This window comes from Chiloscyllium punctatum, chromosome 6, assembly GCF_047496795.1.
Source record: "Chiloscyllium punctatum isolate Juve2018m chromosome 6, sChiPun1.3, whole genome shotgun sequence".
Classification (NCBI taxonomy): domain Eukaryota; kingdom Metazoa; phylum Chordata; class Chondrichthyes; order Orectolobiformes; family Hemiscylliidae; genus Chiloscyllium; species Chiloscyllium punctatum.
The window spans coordinates 27,092,093-27,103,874 of record NC_092744.1 but is presented as its reverse complement, the minus strand read 5'-3'; the positions used below and the strand labels follow the sequence as shown (position 1 = coordinate 27,103,874).

The 11,782-nt window shown below is 39.9% G+C and overlaps 1 protein-coding gene across 1 annotated transcript in view; it reads right to left on the bottom strand.

Moving 5' to 3' along the window:
• Positions 1 to 3,847: 3,847 nt before the first annotated feature.
• Positions 3,848 to 11,782, bottom strand: part of LOC140478798 (claudin-1-like) — a 44,276-nt gene continuing 36,341 nt past the window's right edge. The window contains exon 5 of the mRNA XM_072572185.1: positions 3,848 to 7,875. Within this exon, the coding sequence (XP_072428286.1) occupies positions 7,707 to 7,875 (169 nt within the window). The 3' untranslated portion in view covers positions 3,848 to 7,706. The remainder of the gene's footprint in view (positions 7,876 to 11,782) is intronic.

Here is an 11,782-nt window from a genome sequence, read left to right as displayed (position 1 = left end):
ATATAAATATGTCAAACCTCTGCCACATTTTGATGAGAAAGATGAAGCCTTCTTTATTTCATTTGAAAAATCAGCTAGGCAGATGGAGTGGTCTGAGGATTTATGGGTAAAGCTAGCGCAGACTAAACTGGTAGGGAGAGCTAGTGAGGTATTTGCCTCACTGTCAGATGAGGTGTCAAGAGATTATTAAGAGGATAAACAGGCTATTGTAAATGCTTATGAATTGGTACCAGAAGCATGTAGACAGCGGTTCAGAAACACAAATAAGAAACCAGGCCAGACTTATGTTGATTTCGAAAGAATTAAACATAGTCATTTTGATTGATGGGTGCGTGCCTTGAAAATAGATAAGACCTTTGAGGCTCTAAGAGACATTATTCTGCTGGAGGAGTTTAAAACCTTACTTCCAGAGATAGTGAGAATTCACATGGACGAACAGAAAGTTCTGGAAGTGAGAAGGGCAGCAGAATTAGCAGATGAATACACGTTGGTACATAAGACAAGCTTCTGGTCAGAATTTCATCCTGCGAGGGATAGAAGTTAGGAGAAGGGGAGATCCTACACTACTAAACTAAGAGTGGAGAGCACTGGTAAGGTTTTACCACAGGATAAAACAGAAGCCCAAGAGGGTGGAAAGGAGGTGAGAGGCTTCAGGTGTTTCCACTGTGATAAAGTGGGACACATAAAGTCACATTGCTGGTCATTAAAGAAAGGCACTCTCAGAAAAGATGTGGTAAAAGAAACTAAGCTAGTGGCATGAGTGAAGGTGGTAAAGGAGAGCACAAGAAGAGCCAAGGAGCTGAAGGAGCGCACACAGCCAAGGCAGGGGCTGGGTATGGAGCTAGTACCTGATCTCTACAAAGAATTCACCTCTGTCGGTAAAGTTTACTCACAAAGAACAGGGGGAGAAGGACAAGAAATTATAATTTTGAGAGATACAGGATCTAACCAGCTGCTGACAGTAGGAGATGAGCAAATATGCACTCTTTCTGATCTTTTACCCAAGTATGTGGTAATTTATGAGATAGATGGGCAGAAATTTAGCGTTCCCCTATGTAAGATCAGGTTGAAGTGCCAACTCAAGACTGGGGAAGTTACAGTAGGAGTGATTGACAGAGTGTCAGTTACAGGAATTCAGTTTGTTCTTGGGAATGATTTGGCAGGATCCAAGGTTGGAGTGACACCCGTTGTTGTGGAGAAGCCCAAGGGAGACCAAGAAACTGAGGAGTTAAAACTGAAATATCCTGTTTTTTCCCCAGAATATGTGGGAACCAGATCCCACTATCATCAGTCACAGCACGAAGCGAAAAGTAAAGAAGGAGTTGAGATTCATTTAGCGGATACCCTGTTTGATGTAATAGTGCAGGAAAAATCTGAACAGGCAGAGGGTCAGACAGAAGTGTTTATTCCTGAAAGGCTAAGAGACCTGCAACAGCAAGACAAGATGATAAAAGATATATGTGTGGATGCATACTCCGAAAAGAAGGCAGAGAACATTCCAGAGGGGTATTATTTGAAAGATAGAATCCTAAGATGGAAATGGAGACCACGGCTGGCTGGAGCAGAGGAGAAATGGGCTGAAGTGCACCAGATTGTGTTGCAGGTAACATATAGACAGGAAGTGTTTTGGGTAGCACATGAACTACCTGTAGGAGGTCATCTAGGAGTACAAAAGACTCAGGCTAAGGTACAAGAACATTTTTATTGGCCTGGAATGCACAAGGATGTGGTTAACTTTTGCCGTACATGTCATTCGTGCAAAATAGTAGGTAAGGCACAGGCAGTAATAAACCCAGCCCCTTTGTTGCCAATTCCCGCATTTGAGAAACCTTTCATGTGGATTATAATTGACTGTGTAGGTCCCCTCCAGAGAACTAAAAGTGGAAACCAGTACTTGTTATTCAAAATGGACGTGTTTACCAGATTTCCGGAGTCAATTCAATTACAGAGTATCAAGGCAAAAAGGGGTAGTAGAGGAGTCAGTAGCTTTCTTCACACAGTATGGGCTGCCCAGAGAGATTCAGTCAGACCAAGGTCAAATTTTACTGCTCGGCTGTTTAAGGATGTTATGGATAGCTCAGGTATACAGCACTTTAAATTCAGTGTGCATCATCCTGAATCCTAGGGAGCTTTAGAAAGGTGTCATCAGACCTTGAAGACCATGTTGAGAGCATACTGTCAGAATTACCCGAATGATTGTGTTAAATGTATCACATACGTATTGTTTGATATGAGAGATGCCCCAAATGAATCTACTCAGTTCACTGACTATGAGTTAATATTCGGTCATGAAGTGAGAGACCCTTTTAAGTTAATTACATTTATCTACTAGTACTGTAGAGGGGGAAGGTAAAAGATAGTTTAGAGGAAGGAATTGTAAATAATTGTTACTTAGTTGTTCTCTGTTATACTTTAAGAAATAAAGTTCCTACCTTTGCTTTAACTAGTTCTTGCCCTATCGAATTTTCATGGATTACTGCACGGGATAAATCTTTTCTGTGTTACTGGGTTAAAATAAGCAGAGGGATTTACCCCATGTCGCAAATGCAAGTATGTCTTACACAAAATTAGCTGATTCCATTCAGATGATTCAAGACCGCCTACTTTGGGCAGTAACTGTTGATTGAAGGAAAAGGATCAGATTGAAGACTCAGTTTAGTGAAGTTAGATCATGAGATTCAAGGGGAGCTTGCCAATCGGATATAAAATTGGCTCAATGGCAGGAAATACTGATGCTGGAGGATTGTTTTTCGAACTGGAGGCTTGTTACCAGTGGTGTTCCACAGGGATCTGTGCTGCATCCACTTTTGTTTGTCACTTACATAAATGATTTAGATGAAGATATAGGAGGCATATTTAATAGGCTTGTGGATGACACCAAAGGTGCTGGTAGAGTGGATGGTGAAGTAGGTGATCTTAAATTACAAAGAGATCTTGATTAGATGGGTCAATGAGCCGAGGAGTGGCAGACAGAGATTAATTTGGATAAATAGAAGGCATTATATTTTGGCAAAACAAACAAGGACAGGTCTTCTAAAATTAAAACTAGTGCCTTTGGTAATGTTGTAGGACAGAGACTGAAGGGTTCAGGGATATAATTCTTTGAAGTTTACATCATATGTAATAAGGTGGTTAAGAAGGTGTTTGGCACACTTGCCCTCATTGCTCAGACCTTTGACTACCTGTATAGGAGTTGGGACATCACATTAAGGTTGTACCGGACATTGTACAAGTCTCTTCTTGAATACTGTGTCAAATTCTGGTCACTTTGTTACAGGAAGGATGTCATTGAACTAGAGAAGGTTTAGAAGAGATTTAGCAGGATGCTTCTGGGAATGGAAAGTTGAGTTATAAGGAAAGGCTCGGTAACCTGGAACGTTTTCACTGGAATGTGGGAGGTTAAGGGATGACCTGAGATAGGTTTGTAAAAACCATGGGTATAGATAAAGTAAATGGTGGGTGTCTTTTCCCTAGGGTGGGTAATTTCAAGACTAGGGGTTGTATTTTTAAGATGGGAGGAGAAAGATTTAATAAAAACATGAGGGGCATTTTTTTTAACATAGAGTGTGGTTCATATGTGGAATGAACCTCCTGAGGTGATGCATGTGGGCACAGTTACAACGTTTAAAAGACATGAATGTTTGGAGAGACATGGGCCAAGCGCAGGCAGGTGGGACTCGTTTGGTTTGAGATTATAGTTGACATGGACAGGTTGAACCCAAGGGTCTGTTTTCTGTGCTGTATGACTCTATGACTCCAAAGCTGCTTGGCAGAAGTTGAGAGGCCTAAGAGAGCAACCCCTTTTTTAAACATATACTTCAAAGACTCAAACATTTTGGTTTCTCAGTTTAAAATAAATAATACCCCATTTATTGCAAAATTCATAGAATATATTCAGTACAGAAAAAAAATCAATTCACCGCATATGTTTGGATTCATGTAATGCATAAAAGGATAGGTCCAAAACCAGAAACCTATTATCTGAGAAAGGTTAGAAAGGCACAATTAATCAACACTGGATAATACACAAAACAGATAGGCGAATAACAAGTCCAAAGGGACACGCTAGCTCGTACAAAACAGGCCACAATAATAGTCTTTTGAAAATCTGGGCACTTAGCAGGTTACACCATCTCACTGTTACCCTGATCTTTTTTAAAAAAACTGGTTTATGTACAGGAATTAATATTTCAGATTTCAGTATGACTTTATTTGTTCCAGCTGCAAAGATCTAGAGTTCTAATTATTTTAAAAGACCTCTTCTAAAATTTCACACAGTGATTAACAAAACTTTAATTGCAATATACAGAAGAATATTAAATGAGACTTTAGAGGTATGTATAACAGCTGTGAAGACAGACTAAATAGGCTGGTGTTGTTTTCCTTAAACAGAGAAGGATGAAGAGGGACTGGATTGAGGTGTCAAATTATGAGTTGAATAAACAGGGTAGATGGGAAGAGTCATTTACGCTTATCAGAGAGATCAAAAAGAAGGAGCACAGATTTAAGGTAAATGGCAGGAGGTCTATCGGGGCTTAAGGGAGAAAAGATTCACCGAAAGGTTGGTGGATATCCAGAACTCACTGCCTGAAAGGGTTGCACAGACAGGAACCTTCACACCATTGTAGGTGATCACTTGAAAAGCTGTAACATAAAAGGCCTAGGTACAAGTGCTGGAAAACGGAACTCGAGTAGATAGGTGCTTGATGATCTAGCAAGTCATCGATTCAGACTATTGTACCAAGGAAAGAGGCATGAAAGTGATGGGTCAAAGGACTTTTTTTCCTTGCTGCAAGACTCCATGACTTCCTCAGAGTTGTTGGACACATTGTTGAGATTTGCATCGACTGGAACAAGCATGTCTTTAGTTGCTATTTTTAACATAGCATGTATTTAACCCAGCACACATGGCAGAATATGGGTTATATAGGAATTGGAGAAAAGTGTGAGTTGCACTGACTGACCAAGTTACAGAGGTAAAAACAATGACTGCAGATGCTGGAAACCAGATTCTGGATTAGTGGTGCTGGAAGAGCACAGCAGTTCAGGCAGCATCCAAGGAGCTTCGAAATCGACGTTTCGGGCAAAAGCCCTGTTCTAATCAATAGCCACTGTCAGATCATTAGTATGGCTGTAATAGCTATTTGCATGCCCTGGAGCATGGCACTTTCTTTGTACAGTATATGCTTGTTTAGCCACATTGTTCCCTGGCCAAAATCTGTGTTTCAGGTTTACTGCAGAGATCCAATGCAAGCTGGAAGTACAGCACTTCATTTTCCACTTGGGTACTCCACAGCTTCTGCACTCAATAACTAATTTATCAATTTTAGGGATTGAGGCACCTTCCTCACACATTCCCCCATCCCCTCACACCAGGCCTTGATATTACATGGTCTGCTATCACACACAATCCATTATTAGCCACTAACTGTCTCCATTAGCTATTCGTTCTCCCAGGTTGATTGTTATCCTCCCCTTTGTCTCTCTTTGGGTTCTATCTCCACCTATCATTTACTCCTTACCCCACCCTATCTTCTGCATAAAAACCAACTTTATCCTAGGTATCATCAGTTCTGAGGAAGGGTCACTGGACCCAAAATGTTAACTCTGATTTCTCTCCACAGATGTTACCAGACCTACTAAGCTTTTCCAACAAGTTTTGTTTTTGTTTTCGATTTCCAGCATCTGTAGTTTTTTTCAGATTTTTTTAGAAACAAAATGCTTAGCATTTTAGAAATGGTAGGTTGATGGAGATTGACTTAGTCTCTGCTGGTTGAGGGTAATTTGTCTCTTGTGGAAATATTTCACTTAAGTTAACACACAAAGGCAGAGTAAGGAGCAAAAAACTTAAAAGAATAGTTTAATAAATATTTGTGCTTCTATTTTGTAAATGAAACGGAAGGACCTAAAAACACTGCTGAGTTGAAATTTCAGACACAAGCCAGTCCTATTTGGAAAACGAGTTAAATCAACTGCAGGAAATTTCAACAAATAATTGCACACAATTAAGAAACAGTTCATTGTGAACTTCCACCAGAATATATTCCATTACAGTCAGATCAAAGACAAGTTTAATGAGTCCACACATTGACATCTCTCATTGAAAAGGTCACCAAACTGACTCCAGATCATCCAGTTTCCCACAAAGTGCAGCCAAGGCAACAGCTTCACTTACACTCCAGGATTTACTCAGAATCAGGCCTAGTTTCAATTCCACTTTGGAATTCAAGGTGCTGACAGTCCAACAGTTCCACCCCAGAATCAGGAGGGAGGGTTGGTGAAATATGACCCTCCAGCAATTTTGGAAATATTCATCATCAATGTTCAACCATAGATGATTCAAATTCTCCGTATTTGCCCACTCAAGACAAAAAAAAAATCAGTTCTTGCCCTGTATCAAAGGATGGGGCTCAGACTGATGAACATTAATTACTTAACAAAGTGCAACCAAAGAAAGGCTGTTGATGGAATGGAATGGCTGTTGTTGAATGAAGAATGGACTTGTTGATACATGATGTGAAAATAAACATTAGTTTAGACAAGTTGGGATTCATTGAGACACTGATGTTATATGCTGATGAATATCAATTATTTAACAATTACACCGTGTTTGGAGAAGGTGAGAAGCTCAGAAAATTAAAGAGATGCTTTCCTACCCTGAGAATACTGCTGATGTTGCTAAAGCATAAAATAGAATATAACAATTGCAGCCAGCTAATGTACACTGGATATTAGTTACAAAAACAGAAATACACAGTTATTATACCAGACCATTGGTACACCTAACACATCAACCAGTCACCACAAGCACTGCAGAGATGAGTGCATTTGGCAACTCTGATACAGACAGCTTATTGCTTTTAGCAGGTTTGTAAATGATGTTAGAAAGATATGTTTGTGGATTTCAAAGGGAGTGTTTTGGAGCTCAGTATTTAAGATAATGTTTACATTTGAATTTGAGCTCTACTCCTTAAAATGACTTACACAAGATTGAGAAATAGCAAAGTCTTTCTTTTGTTAATGTGGGGGAATTGTAATCATGTTGAGTGAAGTGATTTTTTTTAATGTGTCTTTTCTTCTCAATAGAAATCAAGAGGTTTCAAAGGGACATTTCTGGCATTCACCATCACACATGTCCTCACTTTCACTGTTACTTCAAGTCTGCTAAAGAGAGGCCGATTTTTTAACTGTAATTATTCTATGTCCCCACCTATTCCTCTTTCACCCCCTCTCCTTTCATAAGAGTGATCATTAAGGCTGAACAATCATCTAGCAGAAACTGTACCAGCAGGATTGTGTGTGTGAACGATGTATATTGTGATGCAGCAATTCAAAGCTTGACTGTATTCGAGTCACTGTACTGTATCCTGGAACAACACCGGTTAACCCCATCGCATGAGAAGCCCCCTTACAATCCCTCATTCTGAAATACCCATACAGGATCTGATACATGATATGAATATATGATACATGATATATGCAGGCAAGATATTCTATAGTCCGTACTCAAAAACAAATAAACTGACAATTGGTTTATTTAAGACGAACTAAAATTGAAATGTAAGCAAGTAAAAGTAAGAAATTAATTAATTTCCTATTTGTCTTGTAGGAAATGTCAAGATGATTAATACTATGTATCCCTCACTTAAAGGGTCACAAAGCAAGTGAATAGTTTGAGTGGGATCCTCTCAGTAGTTCCACTGGCCTCACACGTAGTTCCTTGCAGTAGAAGGAGCACCTTGTGCTTGTGGGTAGGCTTTCTTTGAGTAGGATCCCCCAGTACCTTTGGAGCATGAGCAGCACAGAAAGGCTCCACCGAGTAGACAGAGGGTAGCAGCAGCCCATCCTATGAACAGAGCTTGGCCAAACTCAAACCTGAAAAGGAAAGAGAAATGAGATCAATATTTTGATGTATTTAGCCTCTGATCAAACCAGGGCCAAAGATCCCTGAGAACTTTCCATGTTTACTCTTAACCAATATTTGTAAGGTCTGTATGGAACAATGGATTTCTCCTTTCAAGATTGGTTTATTAGAGTCATAGAGATGTACAACACGGAAACAGACCCTTTGGTCCAACTCATCCATGCCGACCAGATACTCTAAGTTAATCTATTCCCATTTGCCAGCACTTGGCCCACATCCTTCTAAACCCATATGCCCATCCAGATGCCCTTTAAATGTATTTTTACCAGCCTCCATCAATAAATCTGGCAGCTCATTCCATACATGCACCAACTTCTGCATGAAATAGTTGCCCCCTGTGTCCCTTTTAAATCTTGTCCCTCTCACCCTAAACCTATGCCCTCTAGTTCTGGACTTCCCCATCTCAGGGAAATGACCTTGTCTTTTTACTCTATCCATGTCTCTCATGATTTTATAAACCTCTATAACATGGTTTAACAAAGCTCAACTTTAAAATGTTTGTTGGGTTTTAATTTTGTTTTATAGGTTCTCCCAAAACTTCGGACTCAATTCAATTCAATATTCCAAGCTACAAGGTACACTAGTAATCAGTTTATTCAGAGACCTTTGTTTGTGGATTTCATTGGCATTCACTACAGAAAAGGTCTGAACTTGAACAGTTTGCAACAAAATAGATCATCCTCCAACAATCAAAGTGGAGTTCAGACACACAGTAGAAAATTGGGATAGAAAGGATTGGATGTGAGAAAGTGAGCATATGAGTGAAGCCTTCAATGTTGAAGAGTTTGATCATCCACTTAGCAATTCTGCTTGAAGAACTGCAGAAATACTCAGTGAAACATCCATCTTGGTCTCCTCCAGACATCCCCAGCAACAGAGATTCTAGTTTTTTAGCCAATGTAATTCACTCCACATGATATCAAGAAACAGCTGGAGGCAGCAGTTACTGCATACACTATGGGCCCTGACAACATTCTGGCAATAGCACTGAAGACATGTACTCCAAAACCAACTGCACCCCTAGGGAAGCTGTTGCAGTACACCTCAACACTGGTATCTACTCAACAATGTAGAAAATTTGTCCAGGTATGACCTGTACACAAAAAGCAGGACAAATATAACCAGGTCTTTATCATCCTGTCAGTCTACTCTCAATTGTCAGCAAAATAATGGACAGTGTCCATCAACAGTGCTTTCAAACAGCACCTGCTTAGCAACAAAAACAGGATCCTGAAATGTTAACTCTGATTTCTTTCTACAGATGTTACCAAACCTGCTGAACTTTTCCAGCAATTTCTGTTTTTGTTTTTGATTTGTAGCATCCGCAGCTCTTTCAGTTTTTATTTAGCACTTGCTAAACTGACTTGCTCATTGATGTCCAGTTTGGGTTCCACCAGGGGCACTCAGCTCCCGATCTCATTACAGCCTTGGCTCAAACATGGACAAAACAGCTGAAATTCAGAAGAGAGGTGAGAGTGACTTCACACTGAGGCAGCACTTGCCTGACTGGGGCATCAAGGAGTTCTAGTGAAACTTGAGTCAACATAAATTGGAAGACAGCTCTCTGCTGATTGGAAACTGGCACAAAGGAAGGTGGTTTTGGTTGTTTGAGGTTGGCCAACTCAACTCCAGGACATCACTGCAGGAGTTCTTCAGCATAGTGCCCCAGACCCACCGATCTTTGGCTGCTTTAGTAATGACCCTGCCTCCATCATAGGATCAAAATTGGGGATGTTCACTGATGATTGCAGTATGCTTATCATTTATGAGTTCTCAGATACTGAAGCAGTCAATGTCTAAATGCAGGAAGACCTAGAAAATATGCAGATTTGGGCAGACAAATGTCAAGTAACTTTCATGCCATACAGTTCAAGGCAATGACTATCTCCAACAAAAAGAGAATCTAACCATCCCAGAATTACCTATTTTGAACAGTTAACACAAAAGAATTTTTGAAGTCAACAATTTGCATTTATTCAGCACTTAGTCTTTCTTGATCATTCTCAGAATGCAGAAATCCCTACCTTGAATTTATTTCCCAATCCTAATTGCCCTTAAGAAGGTTCTGGTGAGCTGCCTTATTTATCTGTTGCAGTTTTTGTGATGTAGGTACAGCCACACCACTATGAGGGAGGGACACCAGGATTTTGACACTGAAGGAAGGGTGATATATTTCCAAGTCAGGATGGTGAGTGACATGCAAGGAAGGTTGCACATAGTGATTTTTCCATTAATCTGCTGTCCTTGCCCTTCTGGATAACAGTAGTTATAGGATTTGGAAGGTGCTGTGTAAGGAGCCTTGGTGAATTTCTACAGTTTATCTTATAGATGGCACATCCTGCTGCTACTGAGTTTCATTGGTAGAGAAAACAAATGCTTAAGGTGATAGTTGGGATACCAATCAAGTGAACTCTTTTGTCCTGGATTGTGTCAAGCTTCTTGAGTGTTGTTGAAGCTGCACTCAGAGGCAGTTTGGATCAGGTGAGTTATATACTGCAGGATTCCTAGCATCTTACCTGCTCTTAAATAGTCACAGTTAATAAGATGGCTGGTCCAAGTCAGGTTCTGGTCAATGGTAACATCAAGGATGTTGGATTTGGGGAATTTGTGATGAAAATGTCATTGAATGTCAAGAGTCAATGGTTAGATTCTCTCTTGATGGAGACAGTTCATTGTTAAACACTTACATTTCTAAAGAGTTATCAATTCATGTCTGGTTGTTAGCCAGGTCATTCTGCATGTGGATACAGATGGTTCTAGTAGCTGAGAAGTCGCAAACAGCGATGAGTATTGTGCTCATCATTGAACATTCTCACTCCTGACTTTATGACAGGTCATTAATGAAGCAGTTAGGCCAAGGACACTACCCTGAGGAACTCCTGCAGAGATGTCCTGGAACTAGAAATGACTGTTCTCCAGCAATCACAACCACCTTCGCTTGTGGAGAGTTTGCCTCAAATTCAGTTGGCTTTACTTTTGTTCATGCTTCTTGATCTTTTGTCCATGTTTGTGGCACACTTATCTCAGAGTAAAAGGTTTGGTTTTCAGCACTTTATTTCCACACATAAGTCCACAAAATGTATTGTGTCTATAACCTTCACTTCATTCCTTACATGGTCCATTGCTTTCCACTCCCATGAAGCCACAATCCTTATTGTATTCACCACATACTCAAACAATCCTACATCTGTGTAGAGTTCAACATGAGCTATTGCCCATTCATCACTCCCAGCCCCTTAGGTCCCAGCAAGTGTTAGCCCAAAAGCTCATTTGCTTAATCGATTCTCTGTGTTTTTTAAAGTTAACAGATATCCTGGAGGAGTTGGAAAACATCTGTCGTGCTCATCTCATATTCATATACAATTAAATGAAGTGAATTGGAAAGGCAGCCTTGTGGTGAGAAGATTGCTTTTGCATTTTAAATTCAAAATGCTACTGCAACACAATAAATATTACAGTTATTTATGATCTATGCATTGGATGAATGGCCTTATGATACTATAGTTGAATCTGCTGATAGGGAGGAGATCAAGTAATAGTGACAAGAGACTCCGCAAATGGATATAGCCAGATTAAATGAGTATGTAAAAACAATGGTAGGTGACAATTATATGGGAAAACATTTACATGCTGATATTTGGTAAATGGAGAGATTGGAGAGCGTTGCCATACAGAAGGATATAGGTGTCCTTATACATTGATCATAGAAAGATAACCGGCAGATACAACAAATAGCTAAGGCAGCACCTGGAATATCAGCCTTTATCACAAGGAGACTAAAGCTTTTTATTCTCCTATTCATTATTTTTGGTTAGCTTTTAGAATTTAGAATCCCTACAATGTGGAAACAGGCCATTT